At 49.2% G+C, this 20,088-nt stretch overlaps 1 protein-coding gene across 1 annotated transcript; it reads right to left on the bottom strand.

Annotated features, from left to right (window-relative positions):
• Positions 1–212: 212 nt before the first annotated feature.
• On the bottom strand, positions 213–19,815 carry LOC103183867 (growth hormone receptor). The gene is made up of 9 exons (XM_007901587.2): positions 19,618–19,815; positions 17,053–17,215; positions 15,372–15,501; positions 13,659–13,828; positions 12,922–13,100; positions 10,591–10,744; positions 5,392–5,482; positions 5,061–5,130; positions 213–3,682 (listed from the first exon to the last, which is right to left on the bottom strand). Exons 1-9 carry the CDS (start codon positions 19,729–19,731, stop codon positions 2,714–2,716), a joined length of 2,040 nt encoding a protein of 679 aa, XP_007899778.2. The 5' UTR covers positions 19,732–19,815; the 3' UTR covers positions 213–2,713.
• Between the last annotated feature and the right edge of the window lie 273 nt (positions 19,816–20,088).

Below are 20,088 nucleotides of genomic sequence, written 5' to 3'. Positions count from 1 at the left end.
TCAGAAGAAATCTGAAGAGACACGACTTCAGTGAGCGAGTAGTAAACGTATGGAACAGGCTCCCTAGGGAGACGGTGGAAGCAGAAAGTGTTGTTAGTTTCAAGAACAAATGAGATAGATTTCTGCTAGAAAATAATATCTGGGGATACAGTATATAGTTTGGGACACGACATGTTAATAAGCAACTGCCAGGATGTTGGAAGGTGAACTAAATGGACCTTGGTGCTTTTTCGCCTAGTAAATTCTTATGTTCTTATGAGAGATATATACTTAAAATGGGTTTGAGTGGTCAGACATAATTGGGACAATGAATGAACAGGGAATGCAATTGGTTACAGATGAACACCAAGATCGTAACAGGAGATAATGGGATCTCATTTGCAGGATTGCAAATATTAAACCTGAGGTGTGTGGCAGCTACACTCTGGAACTATTCTGTGACACTAACTTCACAGAATTAGTTCAGGGTCTAAGGGTTGGCCACAACACCCAATTACTATTTATTAACTCTTTACCAGTCTTATTCACCTTTTAAAAATCTTGCAACTTAGATCCGCAACCTCATTCTAAATGTCTTAGCAGGGTCCAGGGAGTAAGTGATGAGTGTCTGATGATCACCCCTCCCAGGAGATTGAAGAGTTTGGGTAAACTCCTTATAACTTCGCCCTTAACTCTACCAGTGAAAATACTGAGGTTGTGTCTTCTCATCAACCAGTACAAATAATCTTACATCATTTATCTTCTCAGAAACTTAAATTATTGAATTCTTAGCGCCCCTCTCCTCCTTGTCTGATTACAAAGGGAACAGATTCTCAGTCTGGATTTGAATTCAGCGAGAAGACATAGAATCAGAAGGAATTAGTTTCAAAGAGAGATAGACAAATACTTCAAAAATAAGGAGATTAAGGACTTTTGAGAAAAGGTGGGGAAATAGAATTGAAGAAACTATCATGGCTTTGATGTAACCAAATAGTGAAACAGGCTGAGTAGGCTGAATGAGTACTTCTTTTACAAAGTTCAAACATCATAAGGTTCCTAATCTAGTCCGCCCACAAGGATCTTCTTAATCTCCTAACCACATTTGCAGGTCACAGGATGGATGAGACCCTGTGACTGCAGAGAGTACCATAGAAGTGAGCAATGATATGAAGCAGATGGCATGCACAGGGTAGGCTGATATGAATGGAAGCTGAGACACACGGATGAAAATGTTTGTATGTTAGCAGTGGATATTGTGGCAATTTAGTGGTAAATGTTCCACTTAGCACATCACCAGAGGCAGAGCTCCCCATCCCATTTTCAAACCCATTGATCTGGATTGGACCTCCAGTTGTTTGCATATCGGGATACTCTTGAGATCTTGATTTGGTTAAAAAGCTGACCGCTATATATACCAATAAACTTATCTGAATGGTGAGATGTCAAGCTCAAAGGCAAGACTCCAGCTTCACAGATGTTGAATGAGCACGGCATGTGGAGGAGGCGAGAGAGAATCAACCTCAGGTACATTCAGTAGGTAAAAATTGAGCTGCCATTAAATTGTCTCCATTTTGGGGTGATATTATTTCCATTGAATTTGTTTAGCTAAAACTTTTGTGTGACACCGAGCCCTGAGGAAAGGCACACGTCGTTCAGAGGCTTTCACACTCTGCAGCTTATTATTTGCCTTTTCACAAGCAAACCAAAGGGCTGCCAGGTGCCCCTCTGTAGACTGATGAGATTTGAAGATTTTCCCCTTGGGACTACTTTTAAATTGCTCCCAAGGAACAGACTCTCCTCAGAAGAGAGTCCCAAATTCCACTTAATATGCCAAAAATATCGTTAGTCTAGGAGTACCATTATACCTTGGAATTTGAGATATCTAGAATTAAGGAAAAATACTTAATTTCAATATCACCTAAGACTTGTATAAATTTTGCAGGATTTTTTAAGGACTGGGGAAAACTATCTTCAAATTATGCCTGAGTTGAAGATATCTCAAGAGTAATTTGCAATGGTTTAGGTGAAAAAGCAGGTTCGCGGCGCTGAATTGAAGTCCTTTTCTTCTATACCATTCTTCTGGGCCGTAAATTTCTATGGCTCTCTGAAGAACCTTACATAATTCTACTTCATCTTGAGTTGTTAAGACAAATTAGTCTCCCAAACTGGAACTGTGTGGAATTTCAGGCTCCTGACTCCCATTTCTGAAAGTCTTCATTTACCATTGAGCTGAGAAGAGCAGAGCGATACAATGCTGTGGACAGCACCATACTTTGCTGGGTGTCCACCCTGCTCTTTATGGCCATTATACCAGAAACATGAGGCATTGTGTGCTGAGGATTGGAGTTGGGACCTAGGTTTCAAGTAGTGGAACTCAGGCTGTGGCTCTCACAGGAGTAGGTATGGGGAGGTGAAGGCGATGGGGCTAATTTTTGCCCAAAGGCACAGCAATATTCAGAGTGTTTTTGAAATAGACTCCTTTGACTGGGCGTTAGAGAGAACTTCTTTTGTATAAAAATACAAGCCTGTTTTCACTACCAAATACCAAATGTAAAACAAATTCTTGCTCTGGATGTAGAGCTGGTAATATTTTGTGACTCCTGTTTGCTTTTTGTGGCCTGTGTTTTCTGGAAAGATACCCTTAATTCTTTCAAGTCTATTTGACGCCATTGATTTTTGTTTGGTGTGAGAATAGAGAGGTTCCCAGGCTTGGCCATACAACACTTGGTGGTTATCATGGCATGACATTGCCAAGTTGCTCAGGCATCAAGTATTCAGCAGGGGTAGGTTGGCTCTTGCTGGGCAGAACGTTTGGGTTCAACAGGAGGCTGTGCTGAGAGTCCACCATGTGAATGGAGGTATAGTCCGGTACAGGCAGCTGCCTTGCACTCTCTGCTTCCTTACAGGACCTGGCCACAGCATTGTCAAGGCTGTCCACCATCAGATAACAATTCGGATTCCTCTCCAGATCCGCCATTCTCTGCTCATTTGGAGCATCCAAGGAACACAGCTGTTTCGTGTCCAATTTGGATGTGTAGGCACTATCGGGTGCTTTGGTTCTCTGGGCTCCCTTTGCCTCTTTTCTCAGTGGTGCCTCCATTCTGCTCTGCTGCCCAGGTGAAAGCAGGACCCCTCCTGCTGGAGTGATGTCGCTTACCTGGGCGTAGAAGTCCATGTTGCCAAAGGAACTCTGGCTGCAGAGCTGGCTGTGTGTGCTGGGCTTGTGGTCAGACACTTTATCACTCACTGTCGCAAGTCTGCTATCCACAGTCATCAGCTCGAAGTTACCCGTGCCACAATCATCGGCCTCCAGATACTCGGTGCCTCTCAGATCTATACTATTCTTGCCTATAGGCGTTCCCTCGCTCAGACTCACCAGGGATCCCTCTCTCTCACCACTGGTTTCCAATTGCTGAGCAGCTGATATACTGGTGCTTTTTCTCCCACTAGTGAGATCGACATCAAAAACATCTGCTTCGTAGCAGCTGTCGCGGCCCGAGTCATCATCCTTGATGCTCAGGCAGGGATCAGACGTGGGGTGTTCACAAGCCAGGAGTCTGTCTGTATCTGACCCTTCTGTCTTCCTGTCAGAATCCTCAAGGTCAACGTCAATAAATTCCACCCAGGGGTCATCGGCGTACAGCTCAGCTTTATAGCTCAGGTGGTTGGCAAAAATGGAGTTCACCTCATTGATTTTACCTTTCTGTAACAGAGACAAAAAAATATGAGCAAGTTACCAGGGATATCTTTCTTCATTGAAGATGGGAAGATTAATGAGTGACCTTTTAGAGGTCCTCAAGATTATCATAATAATAATAATATTCCTTTCATTTGATATTATTCCTTATCATGTCGTTGAGATGTCTCAAAGCGCTTCACAAGATATACTGTAAAGTGGATTGATTGCGTATTTTGTGAGCAAAAAACAGCAGCCAATGACAACAACAACCAACAAAATTATATTTGTGTAGCGCCTTTCATGTCGGGAGGATGTCCCACAAACAGTTGTGGATTGAGTGACCAATTTATTTGGGAAGGGATCATTAAAGTGATCCGCCAATCGACTAACAACCGGGTTCCTACTTACTGCTAGGTAAACAAAGGCATGTAGAGTAAGGAAACTTGGCTAAGGTTTCGCCCCACCTGGGAATCGAACCCGGATCCTCTCGCTTGTGAGGGGAGAGCTCTAACCACTATGCTACGGGACTACACATTATTCAGGGTAAATAGTAATACTGGAGGTAATTTCACCAGTCAGCAAGTTAGGAATAAGGTAATCAAAAAAAGGAATTGAAGGAGAGTTCAGAAAAAAAACTTGTCTTTACACAGAAGGGTCTGGGAACACAATGCAATATTCTCTACCATAAAGCAGAGTTGAAGCAGAATTAGTTAATTCTTCTGAAGGGGAATCGGATAGAAGCTAGAAAAGGAGAAATATTGAATGCTATGGGGGAGAGTGGGGTTAGACTGGGCAGTTCATGTGGAGACAACAACAGTATTGCATTTGCAAAGCACGTTTCACGTTGGGAGGACATCCCAAGGCACTGAACAGTCAGGGATCCAGCACCAAGCATGGGGGGGGGGCAGGGTTGGGATGAAGGAGTGCAGAGAGGCTGAAAGCCCGGCCGTCGATGGTAGGGGTGATTGAGCGGGAGACCTGGAGCAGGCCGGAGCCTGCTGAGCAGAGGGAGTGGACAGGCTGATAGGGGGTCAGCAGGTCAGAGATGTAGGAGAGGGCAAGGCCATGGAGGGCCTTGAAAGTGAGGACGTGAATTTTGAATTCTATCCTCTGAGGGATGGGGAACCAATGGAGCCGGGCGACGGTGGGGTTGATGGGTTCACAGAGCCTGGTGCAGAAGAGGACATGAGCTGCAGAGTTCTGGATGATCTGCAGCTTGTGGAGGGAAGAGTTGGGGAAGCCGACAAGGAGGTTGAGCCTTGAGGTGATGAATGTGTGTATGAGAGTTTTGGTGGACTGAGGGATGAGGCAGTGGCGGAGTCTGGCAATGTTGAGGAGGTGGGGGAAGGCAGAGCGGTTCATGGCACGGATATGGGGGAGAAAGATTAAGGATTCACATTACCTTCAAAAGTTCCGGATCAATGCCTTTGATTTTGGGCACAGGGACAGGAGGAAGAAGCAGCACCTTCAGCCTATAAAATACACACTTCAGGGCATCAGTTTGTCAGCTTTAACATTTATCTTTTTCAAAAACAACAGTTTACATACAAATAGCCTCTTTGACATTAATAATAATCTTTGCATTTGATATAGCGCCTTATCACAGCTAGCGCTTCACAGAATATACTGCAAAAGGAGGCGCGTGCTCTAACCACTAAGTTACAGAACTTCACAGTGTCAGTCCTGTAACATTGTGAGTCTACGACTATTTTTATGTGTACTACTATACATACCTTTGGTTATTAGTGAACAGGATCAGTAGCAAAACTGCAGCCACACCCAATGACACGAATATAAGGATCAGCCTGAGCAGGAATCCTGCTTCTGTAAGATCAAACAGGTTGAAACCCATCAAGCAGAAAGCAGACGGAAAACAAGTTACGTTTCTGACAGAGCATAGCAAGTTGGGAGTGTCAGGCAGCACTTAAATATTTAAGATGTCAATTGAGGTAGCCAGGAAGTTATTAATTACAGCGCCTCATCATAATGCCATGTTTTGGGACCATAAAATCTCAATATGTGCTGTAGCAAGGTGGGTGTCACTGCACATGCACTCAGCTGTCCAACTCGCTCCCTGCACACTGTCCAGTTTGTGCGCTAAAAGACAAAATAACTGACCTCTGGGTCATCAGGTCACCATCAATAATAATAATAATCCTTGCATTTGATATAGCGCCTTATCACGTCTTCGAGACGTCTCACAGGTTATACTGTAAAGTGTGTTGACTGTATATTTTGTGAGCGAAACACGGCAGCCAATTGTGCACAGCGGTGAGTGACCCATAAACAGTCGTGGATTGAGTGACCACATTTTTTTTTGCATTTTGAAGAGATTATTAACCCAAGAAAAGCGATCCGTCAATCGACTAACAACCAGGTTCCTAGCTACTGCTAGGTAACCAGAGACATGTGGAGTAAGGAAACGTTTCACCCTGACAGGAATTGAACCCAGGTCCCCAGGGGTGGGGGTGGGAGGGTGGCTGAAGGCACAGTCGAAGAGAAAGGTCTTCAGACAGGACTTGAAGGAGGCAAGAGAGGGGGTGAGGCAGAATTGAACCCATGTCCTCTTGCTTGTGAGGCGAGTGCTCAAACCCCTAAACTCAAGCCGTAGCTTGCTGAGCAGAGGGAGACGACAAGTTGAAAAGGCTTTAGCAGGTCACAGAGGTAGGAAGGAGTGAGGCTGTGGAGGGCTTTGAAGACGATCAAATATAAGGCATTAGCAACATCAACAATCAGAGGTTTCGGACCCAAGTTGTGAGTTGCGGTCAGAAGAGGAGGAGGGCAGGGGAGTTGGGGGTGGGAGGGTGGCTGAAGGCACAGTCGAAGAGGAAGGTCTTCAGACGGGACTTGAAGGAGCAAGGGAGGAGGTGAGCCAGGAATTGAACCCAGGTCCCCTCGCTTGTGAGGCGAGCGCTGTAACCCCTAAGCTACAGTGGAGTCCTGTAGCTCAGTGGTTAGAGCACTCGCTTTGCAAGTGAGAGACCTGAGTTCAATTCCAGGCAGAGGGCGAAACCTCGGGCAAGTTTCCTTACTCCACACAGAGCCTAATAATAATCCCTCCAAAACCAAAAACAATAATTAAATTGGTCATTTTCAATCTACGACTGTTTGTGGGACATTGCTGTGCGCAATTGGCTGCCGCGTTCGCCCACAAATATACAGTCAATTCACTTTACAGTGTGTTCTATGAAGCGCTTTGGGACGTCCTCCCGACGTGAAAAGCGCTATATCAAATGCAAGGATTATTATTATTATTATTATTACAGAACTCCACAGGCCCTGTAGCTTAGTGGTTGTAGAGAAATAAAGAAACATCTACAACCACAACAACTTGGATTTATAAAGCACCCTCCATGCCGGATGGCGTCTCAGAGCGCTTCACAGTAACGGATCCCAGGACCAAGCCAGGGGGAGGAGCCAGGGGGAGGGGGAGGAAGGTGACCAAAGGCGCGGTCGAAAAGAAAGGTCTTCAGCAGAGACCTGTAAATGAGAAGGGAGGGGACGAGACGAAGGGAGTGAGGAAGGCAGTTCCAGAGCCTCGGGGCGCAGTGGCTGAAGGCACGGTCACCGAGGGTGGAGCGGAGCACTCGGGGGACGAGGAGGAGGCCAGACCCGGAGGAACGAAAGCAACGGGTACTGTTTTGAGGGGAGAGGAGGTCAGAGAGGTCGGGGGGTGCAGAGGAGTGCAGGGACTTGAATACAAGGGTGGGGATCTTGGTCGATCCTCTGGGATAGGCAGCGAGTGCAGTCTGGCAAGGACGGGGGATCGAGGAGCGGAAGTTTGTCGGGTGAGAATGCGGGCGGCAGAGTTTTGAATGATTTGGATTTTATGGATGGTCGTGGAGGGAAGGCCGGCGAGGAGGGCGTTAGAATAGTCCAGCCGAGAGGTGACAAAGGCCTGGACCAGGGTTTCAGCGGCTTTTGGGGAGAGGTATTGGCGGAGAATGGCGATGCGTCCGAAGTGGTAAAGGCGGTGCTGGTGAGGGACCGCTTGTGGGGGAGGAAGGATTATTGGAGGTTGAACCTGATCCCTAGGTTGCATACGGGTTCGGAGAGTTTTAGGGGGAGGTCTGGTAGGTGGAGGAGGTGAGAGCCGTGAGATTTTAGATGTTGACGAGAGCCAAAGAGTATGGCTTCCGTCTTGTCAACGTTCAGCTGAAGGAAGTTTGTGCTCATCCAGCCCCTGAGATCTGACAGGCAGAACATCAGGGGACTGGGGGGCGCAAAGAGAGGTGGACAAATAGAGTTGGGTGTCGTCCGCTTACATGTGGAAGTGTACCCCATGTCTGCAGAGGTAGAGGGAGCCCTGGTCACAGATAGAGAGGATGGCATTTGTGACTTTCACAACAACAACAACAACAACAAGATTCCATTTATAAAACGCCTTTCACGTCAGGAGGACGTCCCAAGGCGCTGCACAGTTGGGTCATGACCCGAGCAGGGGGGAAATGGTCAGGGTGAGGGAAGGGAGGGAGCGAGGAGGGGGGAAATGGTCAGGGTGAGGGGAGGGAAGGGAGGGAGCGAGGAGGGGGGAAATGGTCAGGGTGAGGGAAGGGAGGGAGCGAGGAGGGGGGAAATGGTCAGGGTGAGGGGAGGGAAGGGAGGGAGCGAGGAGGGGGAAGAGAGTCGAGAGGGGAGCTGAAGGCTCGGTCAAAGAGAAAGGTTTTGAGACCGGCCTTGAAGGAGGAAAGGGAGGAAGCGGCGAAGGCACTGGGGGATGGAGTTCCAGAGCCTGGGGCTGAGAGGCTGAAGGCCCGACCACCGATGGTAGGGCGGTTGGGGCGGGGGACGTGGAGCAGACCGGAGCCAGAGGAACGGAGGGTACGGGCAGGTAGGTAGGGGGATAGTAGGTTGGAGAGGTAGGAGGGAGCAAGGCCGTGAATGGCCTTGTAGGTGAGGATGAGGATCTTGAAATCAATCCTCTGGGGGATGGGGAGCCAGTGGAGGCGAGCGAGGGTGGGAGTGATGTGGTCCCGAAGCCTGGTGCGGGACAGTACACGAGCTGCAGAGTTCTGAATGACCTGCAGCTTGTGGAGGGAGGTGGCGGGAAGGCCGGCGAGGAGAGAGTTCCCATAGTCCAGCCTTGAGGTGACAAAGGCGTGAACCAGGGTTTCAGCAGCGTGAGGGGTGAGGTAGTGCCGTAGTCTGGCGATGTTCCGGAGGTGATGGAAGGCGGTGCCAGTTGTGGTGCGGATGTGAGGGAGAAAGGACAGCTCAGGGTCGAACAAAACGCCGAGGTTCCTGACTGGCTTTGAGAGGTGGAGAGTGCAGCCTTGGATGCTGATGGTGTCAGCGCCTGAGGTGCGGAGGCGCTGACGTGAGCCAATCAGGAGGGCCTCGGTTTTTCGCACGTTGAGCTGAAGAAAGTTGTCTCTCGTCCAGGACTCGATGTCGGACAGGCAGCTGTCAGGACATCGGTGGTCGTGGAGTTGAGAGTAGAGGAGGAAAGGTAGAGTTGGGTGTCATCCGCATACATGTGGAAGTTAACTCCATGTCTGCGGATGATGTCACCAAGGGGGAGCATATAGAGGGTGAAGAGGAGGGGACCGAGGACAGAGCCCTGAGGGACACCACATGAGACAGTACGGGGGGTGGAGGAGAAGCCATTCGTCGAGACAAAGTGAAGACGGTGAGAAAGGTACGACCTAAACCATTCAAGGACAGTGCCTTGAAGGTTGAGGTGGGAGGACAAGCGGTGGAGTAGGATAGCGTGGTCGACCGTATCGAATGCTGCCGATAGGTCGAGGAGGACGAGGAGGCAGAGGGAGCCCTGGTCACAGATGGTCAGGATATCATTGGTGACCTTGACCAGGGCAGTTTCTGTGCTATGGGCAGCACGGAAACCTGACTGAAGGGGTTCGAAAAGTGAATGGGTGGAAAGGAAAGAGCGCAGTTGGGAGGCGACAACTCTTTCCAGGACCTTGGAGAGAAAGGGGAGGTTGGAGATGGGCCGGTAGCTTGATAGCTGCGACGCATCAAGGGAGGGTTTTTTCAGGGTGGGCGTGATGGTGGCAGTTTTTAAGGGAATGGGGACAGAGCCAGAGGAGAGGGACAGGTTGATGATGTCGGAGATATGTGGGGCAAGAAAGTGGAGCTGGGAGATAAGGAGTGGAGTGGGGATGGGGTCAAGGTAGCAGGTGGTTGGTTTTAGGGATAGGATGAGTTTAGTGACAGAGGGTGGGGAAACGGGTACAAACGTGAGTAGGGGAGGATGGGTAGCAGTCGGAGTGTGGGAGTGAGGGGGTGGGGGGTTGGTGGATGTTGGAGGGGAAGTGACCGCGGAGCGAATTCCCTTGATCTTGGATTCAAGGAAATCCAGCATCTCCTCGCAGTGAAGGTTGGAGGAGATGACCTGCGCGGGGTGGCGGGGGGGACGGAGGAGTCGGGTTGTGGTGGAAAACAGTAGCCTGGGGTTGTTCTTCACCTCCAGGATTATCCTGGAGTAGAAGGACGACTTGGCCGAGGCTAGAGTGGAGCGGTAAATTTTGAGGAGGTCCAGCCAGATTTGTCGGTGGACCGTTAGGCCAGATTTGACACAGGTGCGTTCAGCGGCCAACACCTGGCTTTTCAGTGAGCGGAGGTGGGTGGTGTACCAGGGGGAGGAGCGGGAGTAGGAGACAGTGCGGGAAGTGATGGGGGCAAGAGCAAGACAAGTGCAGTCTCTGAACTGTGGGCGGAAACCGGACTAGAGGGGTTCGAAGAGGGAGTGGGAGGAGAGGTGTGCGCGAAGTTGGTTTACAGGAATTACTAAGTGTTGTGACTGTGTATCAAATCCAGGTCCTCTCGCTTGTGAGGGCGAGAGCTGTAACCACTACAGAAGTCCGCGATCAACAGTGAATGCACAAAGCAAACAGTGAGATTCACAGTTGAATGGCCTCCTATGCTATGAAATTCAGCAATGAAGTTTACAACTGTTGGTGGGAATGACTCACCCTCTGCTGACGTTGGTTTGGGGATGAAGACGTGAACAGTGTCACTGAACTCACTGAAATCCCTGTTGGCAATCTGTTTGCATCGCAGACGGATCTGATACTTCCTGCCAGTTGTGAGCGCATAGACTGGGTGTGAGGTCGACAAGGCAACGATCTGTCAATAACAACAACTTTACATTAACAACACATTACAATTAGACGGTACCTTTCACATTGGGAGGACGTCCCAAGATGCTGGACAGTCAGGGATTTAGACCCGAGCTGGGGGTTGGGATCAGGAGGGTTGGAGGGCAGGGAGGGTAGGGGTAGGAGGGTGACCAAAGGCACAGTCGAAGAGGAGGGTCTTCAGATGGGCTTTGAAGGAGCTGAGGGAAGGAGCGAAGGGGCAGGACTGGGATGCAGTTCCACAGGGTGGGGTCAGAGAGGCTGAAGGCCCGACCACCGATGGTGGGGAGGGCTGGACAGGGTTGTGGAGCAGGCCGAAGCCTGCTGAACAGAGGAAGCAGACAGGTTGATATGGCATTAGCAGGTCACAGAGGTAAGAAGAAGCAAATTACATTTGTATAGAGTCCTTCACATCGGAAAGATGTCCCAACATGCTGGACAATTGGGTTTTGGACCCGAGCTGTGAGTTGGGATCAGAAGGGGAGGCGGCAGGGATGGTGGGGATGGAAGGATGACTGAAGGCACAGTCGAAGAGAAGGTCTTCAGACAGGACTTGAAGGAGGCAAGAGAGGGGGTGAGGCAGAGGGATTGCACGATAAGAGTTCCAGATTGTGGGGCAGAGATGCTGAATGCCAGACCGCAAATGGTGGGGCAGGAAGTGCGAGGAACCTGAAGCAGCCGGTGCCCACTGAGCGGAGGGAGCGGACAGGCTGAGTGGACAGGAGGTCGGAGAGATGGAAGGAGCAAGACCATGGAGGGCCTTGAAGGTAAGAACGAGGATTTTGTACTCGATTCTTTGAGGAATTGGGAGCCGGTGAAGCCGGGCAAGAACAGGGGTGATAGGTTCCCGGAGCCTGGAGCGAGAGAGGACACTAGCTGTTCTGAATAATCTGCCTCTTGTGGAGGGAAGAGTTGGGAAGCCCAGTGAGCAGACAGTTGGCGTAGTCAAGCCGGGATGTGATGAAAGCATTTATCAGGGTCTCAGTGGCCTGCGGTGAGAGGCAGTGGTGGAGGTGGGGAAAGGCAGAACTGGTCATGGCACAAATAAGGGGTTTGAAGAATAGCTGAGGGTCGAAAAAGACACTGCAGTTTCAGATTGGTGAGGTGAAGAGAGCAGCCATAAATCAGTGGCTGAGGTGAGGAGGCAATGCCAGGAGCCAAGTAGGAGGGCCTCTGTCTTGACTAGAGATTAGTAGAGCTGATGGCAGATGCAGCTGAGATATTTAAGATTATAAGGGCATTATGAGGGTTGGAATTTTTTTTATGGTCAGCCAGATGTCTGACACACACAAACCAATCACCGTGCTTAAGAGTATCCAAATAAGAGTGAGAGTTCAATGCATCCCACCTATACATGGAAATTTCCGTGTATTTGAATGGAATGCACACTGTCTCCCTGAAGGAACCCACCCTGCTTATCTAATTCCGGAGACTATTAGGCGCAGGTTGGCAAGAGCCAAGGCTTGGGGACTCCAGAGTGTGCGTTGGGACAACTGCTGGATTTTGGAAAATATGGTGCTGATAAAAATAAATAAATAATCCCTGCATATAATACATCACCCCTAACATTGAAATGTCTCAGAGTACAGAACGGGCAATTGTTACAAAATGTAATGACTGTTGATTTGTAGGATCTTTATACCACAAAGAATATTCAGAAAGCAAAGCTTCAAAAGGAGGTAAATTGAATAGGAAACGCAGAAGATATGGGATGAGTAAATGGGATTGGGGTTTGGGCTGTGGTGATACACATCACATTATAAGAATAATAATCCTTGCAGTTGAAATAGTGCCTTACCATGTTAATGAGACGTCTCAAAACTGTAAAGTGCAGTGACCGTATTTTGTAGGCGAAACGCAGCAACAAATTGTGCTCAGTAGTGTCCCACAAACAGTCGTGGTTTGAGAGACCAAATTATTATTTATTTGTTTTTTGAAGGGATTAATTCCCCCAGGAAAGCGATCCGTCACTCGACTAACAACCAGCCAGGTTCCTACTTGCTGCTAGGTAAACAGAGGGTTGTGGAGTAAGGAAACTTGACCAACATTTCACCCTGCCCGGGAATCAAACCCAGGTCCCTCGCTTGCGAGGTGAGTGCTCTAATCAAGAGCTACAGGACTTAAGTGAATAAAATGTCATTTAGGCAAAGGCTGCTGATGACTTACGGACTCCCAGTGAAGGCTCTCTCTGAGTTTGTACTGGATTTCATACTGCAGGGAGATCCACCCATTCCTGATGTCTGCCGTGGGCGGAGGCTGCCAGAACAGCTGGATGTCTGCAAGCAGCCCCGACTGGCTGATGTTCAGTAGTGTCCAGTTCAAAGCGATCGGCGGATCCGGTTTCACTGAGAAAAATGGGAAAATGCAGTGTGGGTACACACCAGGAGTGCGGACACTAATCCTTGCCTTTGATATAGCACCTTACCATGTTGTTGAGACATCTCAAAGCGCTTCACAGAATATACGCAAAAAGAACACGGTAGCCAATTGTGCACAGTGGTCCCACAAGCAGTCATAGATTGAATGACCAAATTATTATTTTCAAGGGATTATTACCCCGGGACAGTGACCAGGAGTGTAGACACTGACACTGGGGGTGTAGACACTGGCACTAGGGGTGGGACACTGGCACTGGGGGTGTGGACACTGGGAGTATGAACACTGACACTGGGAGTGTGGACACTGGCACTGGCGGTGTGGAACATGGCATTGCGGGTGTAGACCATGGCACTGGGGGTGTGGACACTGACACTGGAGTTGTGAACACTGACACTAGGAGTGTGGACACTGGGAGTGTGAACACTGACATTGGGAGTGTGGACACTGGGAGTGTGGACTCTGGGAGTGTGGACACTGGAAGTGTGGACATTGACACTGGGAGTATGGAAACTGGTTGTTTTTACCAATGTTGTCGATGGAGAAGCATCTTCTGTCGAAGGTGATGTTCTGCTGCTGAATGTCTGACTTGAGCTGCACACAGTAAGGCACCCAAATAGAGGTGTAGCTCTGGTTAAAGTAGCAGCCACTCTCTCCGCTCACGTACTGAGGACACTCCTTCCAACCAGCATTCATTCTAAACAGATGTCTCAGTCAGTAAGTGTGTGATTCTAACCCCGATTAGAGCACATTTTACAACAACTTAAATTTATACAGCGCCCCTCATGCAGGGTAGTGTCCCAGAGCGCTTGACGGTGGCGGAGCACAACTCCGAGCCGGGGGGAGGTGACTTAGGCACGGGTGAAGAGAAAGTTCTTTAGGTGCGACCTGAAGATGGGGAAGCAAGGGGCAAGGTGGAGGGACAGAGAGAGGGTGTTCCAGAGGTTATCCTGACATGGTGACAGCCCTCTGTGAACAGCGCCCGCGACCTGACAACACCTTACAGTTATGGAGTGGTGCCCTTCACTTAGGATAACTGTTCACAACACCTCACAAATACTGGGCTCGGTGCTGAGCAAGGCACAACTCGGAAGATGGCTATAAGTCTTGTCAAAGAGGTATATAATACTAATAATCCTTGCATTTGATATAGCGCCTCATCATGTCGTTGAGACGTCTCAAAGCGCTTCACAGAATATACTGTAAAGTGAATTGACTGTATTTTGTGGGCGAAACGAAGCAGTCAATTGCACACAGCAGTGTCCCACAAACAGTCGTGGATTGAGTGACCAATATTTTGTGAAGGGATTATTACCCCCGGAAAACAGAGGTGTGTGAAATAAGGAAACTTGCCCAACATTTCGCCCTGCCTGGGCTCGAATCTTGCGAGGTGAGTGCTCTAACGACTACACTACAGGATTCCATTGTCAGATCATCCTGGAGACCAAGAACAACCTCAGGTTGTTCTGTATCTAAGCGCTCTGAGACGCTACCTGCTCCAGGTAAAGAGAGTTATGGGGGTGATAGGTTCATTAAGCCAGGTGGGGGAGAGGACATGGTCTGCAGAGTTCTGGATTGTCTGCAGCTTGTGAAGGGAAGAGCAGTGTTGGCACAATCAAGGCATGGGTGAGGGCCTCAGTTACCGGGAGGTGAGCTTGTGGCGGACGCAATGTTAATAATAATAATAATCCTTGCATTTGATACAGCGCCTTATCATATCTTCGAAACGTCTCAAAGCGCTTCACAGGATATACAAAAGTGAATTGACTGGATATTTTGTAGGTGAAACACAATTGCACACAGCAGCGTCCCACAAACAATCCTAATTTTTTTTTAGAAGGGATATTATCCCCGGAACAGCAATCCGCCAATTGACTACTTACTGCTGGTAAACAAGGGTGTGTGGAGTAAGGAAATTTGCCTACGGTTGCGCCCTGCCTGGGAATTGAACCCAAGTCTCTCACTTGTGAGGCGAGGGCTCTAACCACTGAGCTACAGGACTCCATGTTGTGGCAGAGAGGGAAAGCCGAGTGAACCACAGCACAGATGTAGAGTATGACTAAGAGTAGTCACCATACTCAGACGTGTTTTGACTCTTAAAAACAATTATCATATTTCTCAGGTTCTGATGATAAGTGTATGACCTTGTTGTGTCTCAAGCTTGCCTGAGCCAGCTTGTCTCAGGCTGAATGAAGACACATCAAGCCCCCAAGGCTGGAGATCACGGCCCCATCACTCACCCTTTAGAGTAAAAAAACTTGAGGCTGCCAGGTCCCGTCAGGTTAGGGTAGTTCCCTGCACTCCATCGGCACGTAAAGGTCTCCTGCTCGGGAGAGCGGCACTCAGTGATCCTCGGCCTCTCCCAGGGAGCTGAGAGGAGACACAGAGAAGACAGGTCACCCAGCGCCAGCACTGGCTCCCACACTCACCCCCTCCCTGCTGTATTGTACTTACAAGCCAATAATCACAATCACAAGACACTGCTTTCACGATCACACTCATCTACAAATCCCTTCACACCTTGGCACCTCCCCACATCTCTGACCTACTCACCCCTCACTCCTCTACCCACTGCCTCCGCTCGGCTGGCTCCGGCTTCGTTTGTCCCTCATCCCCTCCGTTTCACCATCAGCAGCCGCACTTTCGGCCACTACGCCCCAAAACTCTGGAACTCTCTCCCTGAATCCCTCCATCCTGCCCCTCCTTCCCCTTTTTTAGATCACGACTAAAGACCTTCCACATCAACTGTGCTTAGGGTCACCTCCCCAGCTCGCCGTCAGACTCCACCACCGTTAAGTGTTTTGGGACTCTACCCTGTGTGAAGGACGCTATATAAATGCAAGTTTTTGTTGTTGCTTTTTGTGAGTGCACCATTGCCTGTTTTGCCCATAAAATATACATTCACTACACTTTACAGTATATCCCGTAAAGTGCTTTGCAATATCTCGATAGCTATAGCAAATGCCAGAATTATTATTATATTATTTGTCACCACTCCAAAGAATCTTAGATAATACAACAACTGCATTTATGCAGCATCTTCACATGGGCTAGCATCTGAGGCTCTTAAATACAGAATAGATGGAGGTCATTCAACACATATCCCCCCTGGAGCTCTCTAACCCCATTCCCTGCTCCCTCTCTCTCGCCCCATCGTGTCTGTGCTGGGGCTCGCTCCCCCACTGGATCTCTCTACTCTAACCCCATTCCCTGCTCTCTCTCTCTCTCTCTCGCCCCATCGTGTCTGTGCTGGTGCTCGCTCCCCCACTGAAGCTCTCTGCTCTAACCCCATTGCCTGCTCTCTGCCCTATTGTATCTGACCGGCACTGTATCCTATCACACTGTGCATTCATAGTGCACTTTTAGATATTGAAGTGTGGAAACAACATTCTTTATATATATTTGTGGAAATCGATTGGAGTATTCAGCACAAGCTTTCACTTACACCTTGGAAACATAGAAACAGAATGAGGCCATTCAGCCCCTCGCGCCTGTTCTGCCATTTTATAAGATCATGGCTGATCTGTACCTCAACTCCAATTACCTGACTTTGCCCCATATCCTTTGATTGATTCCCTGACCTAACAAACATCTATCCACATCAGTCTTAAAAATGTGAATGGATCCAGCATTTTGGGGAAGAGAGAGAGAGAGTTCCTGATTCCCATTGGCCTTTGGGTGAAAAACTGCCTCTGATTTCACTGCTAAATGGCCCAGCTCTAATTTTAAGATGATACCCCTTGTTCTGGATTCTCCACCAGAGGCATTAGTTTCTCTGTTGCTGCCTATCGAATCCCTTTATCATGGTAAACACCTCAATCAGATCACCCCTCAACCTTCTAAACTCAAGGGAATACAGACCGAGTTTATGCAACCTGTTCTCAAAATTTAACCCTTGAAGTCCTTGATGTGCTCTCTCACCTTCTATTGACTGTGGGATGGGCAGGAAGACATCGATGGTCTTGCTGAAATCACTGAAGTTACCCACATTGAGATACCTGCATCGCAGCCGCACCTCATAGTGTTCCCCTGTGGCAAGCTGGTGGATCGGTTGTGGAGGGTGTTGGATCAGCAACGATTCGATCTGTAAAATTATGAGAATTCAGCAAAAGGCAAGGACAATAGTGAGAGTAAATAAAAACATAAGAATTTGCTAGGCACCAAACATATTGTATAGTTTATTTTTTAACAGAATCTATCTAATTTGTTCTTGAAACAAATGACACTTTCTGCTTCCACCGTCTCCCTTGCTTATCATGGTCTACATCATCTATATCTTTCAGAAGCTTTAAGACCATGATCATATTTCCCCTCAACCTTCTCTTCTCCAGTGTGAACATGCCCAGTTTACCTAATCGCTCCTTGTAGCCCAGTCCCTCCATCCCCTCAATCATTTCGCCCACAAATTATACAGTCAATTCACTTTATAGTATGTCCTGTGAAGTGCTTTAAGACGTCTCGAAGACCTGAAAAGGCGCTATATCAAATACCAAGATTATTGTTGTTATTATATTTTGGTTGCCCACCTCTATCCTCTCAATCACTGCAATATCCTTTTTATATTGCGGTGACTGGAACTGTACACTGTATTCACAGTTCGGTCGCATCAGTGATTTATAAAGTGGCAGGAACACCCCGCTATTTCGGCTCAATATTGACCTTTAAATAAATGACAAGAAATCCTCTCAGATACAGGCGGTCAGCTAGAGGACACAGGGTCATTGGCGGGAAATATAACTTAAAGACAGGTACCAGCAGCTATGTTCTTACACAGGGTGCGGAATTAACCATTCGTGTAAGAAACAGCTGAGTGCTGTGTGAGAGCACAGGAGACCGCACATTCTGGGAGAATGAGATCAAAGAGCCAAAGGTTAATCCTATCCTCTGGTGGGAATTTCTCACATTTTTCCCAGTCTGCTCCATTCTTATTATAATAATAATAATCCTTGCATTTGATATAGCGCTTTATCACATCTTCGAGACATCTCTAAGCGCTTCACAGAATATACTGTAAAGTGAATTGATTGTATATTTTTGTGGGTGAGACGCGGCAGTTGTGGATTTTTTTTGAAGGGATTATTACCCCCGGAAAGCAGAGGTGTGTGAAGTAAGAAAACTGACCCAACTTTTTGCCCTGCTTGGGCTTGAATCTTGCGAGTGCTCTAACCACTCCACTACAGGATACACTACACTACCCCCAGACACTGCATCCTCCAGACACTGCAGCCTCCAGACACTGCAGCCTCCAGACACTGCGACCTCCAGACACTGCGGCCTCCAGACACTGCGGCCTCCAGACACTGCGGCCTCCAGACACTGCGGCCTCCAGACACTGCGGCCTCCAGACACTGCGGCCTCCAGACACTGCGGCCTCCAGACACTGCGGCCTCCAGACACTGCGGCCTCCAGACACTGCGGCCTCCAAACACTGCGGCCTCCAGACACTCAGCCTCCGGACACTGCGACCTCCGGACACTGCAGCCTCCAGACACTGCGACCTCCAGACACTGCGACCTCCAGACACTGCAGCCTTCGGACACTGCAGCCTTCGGACACTGCAGCCTTCGGACACTGCGGCCTCCAGACACTGCAGCCTCCAGACACTGCGGCCTCCAGACACTGCGGCCTCCAGACACTGCGGCCTCCAAACACTGCGGCCTCCAGACACTCAGCCTCCAGACACTGCGACCTCCGGACACTGCGGCCTCCGGACACTGCGGCCTCCGGACACTGCAACCTCTGGACACTCAGCCTCCAGACACTGCGACCTCCAGACACTGCGACCTCCAGACACTGCAGCCTCCAGACACTCAGCCTCCAGACACTGCAACCTCCGGACACTGCGGCCTTCGGACACTGCAGCCTCCAGACACTGCGACCTTCGGACACTCAGCCTCCAGACACTGCGGCCTTCGGACACTCAGCCTCCAGACACTGCGGCCTTCGGACACTCAGCCTCCAGACACTGCGACCTCCAGACACTGCAGCCTCCAGACACTGCAGCCTCCAGACACTCAGCCTCCAGACACTCAGCCTCCAGACACTCAGCCTGGCACGATGGGCCTCAGTACCCCAGCTCACTGCTGAACACTCGTAATAATAATCCTTGCAGTTGATACAGCGCTATATCACGTTGTTGAGACCACAAACAGTTGTGGACTGACTGACCAAATTATTTATTTATTTTACAGGGATTATTTACTCTCAGAAAAGTGATCCACCAATCGACTACCAACCGGGTTTCTAATGACTGCTGGTAAACAGAAGTGTGTGGAGTAAGGAAACTTGCCTCAGGTTTCTCCCTGCCCAGGAATCAAACCCAGATCTTCTCGTTTGTGAGGTGAGGGCTCTAACCAATATTCTAATATTGTACAGGACGCCACACATTATCATCAGTCCACACAAATGACCTATCCCCCTCCCCCGCCTCCGGCACAGCAGATTGGCTGGGCGTGTGACACCAGGGTAACATTCACTGAGACGTACCATTTGCCATTGCTCAGCCTCCCAGTGTTTATACTGGAGCTGGTAGTAGCAAGGGCTGCGGGCTGAGCTGGCTTCTCCGCTGCCACCAGGCTCCCACCACAGCTCCACGTTCATCAAGCGGCCCGTCTGGGTGATGTGGAGCAGAGCCCAGGTCAGGCCCACAGGGGCATCCGGCCTCACTGCCAAAACCAGAGAGTGAGGAGAGGGACAGACAACAGAGGGACACAGTGAGCATGGTACAGAGAGACAGAGAGAACAGGGGACAGAGAGAACGGTATAGAGAGAGAGCATGGTACAGAGAGAACAGGGCACAGAGAGACAGAGAGAACGGTACAGAGAGAGAGCATGGTACAGAGAGACAGAGAGAACAGGGCACAGAGACAGAGAGAACAGGGTACAGAGAGACAGAGAACAGGGTACAGAGAGAGAGCATGGTACAGAGAGACAGAGAGAGCAGGGTACAGAGAGACA

The sequence above is a fragment of the Callorhinchus milii genome, unplaced genomic scaffold, assembly GCF_018977255.1.
Source record: "Callorhinchus milii isolate IMCB2004 unplaced genomic scaffold, IMCB_Cmil_1.0 Scaffold1, whole genome shotgun sequence".
In the NCBI taxonomy this organism is placed as follows: domain Eukaryota; kingdom Metazoa; phylum Chordata; class Chondrichthyes; order Chimaeriformes; family Callorhinchidae; genus Callorhinchus; species Callorhinchus milii.
Note: the sequence above shows the minus strand (reverse complement) of the source record. Positions and strands in the feature narration are given on the sequence as shown.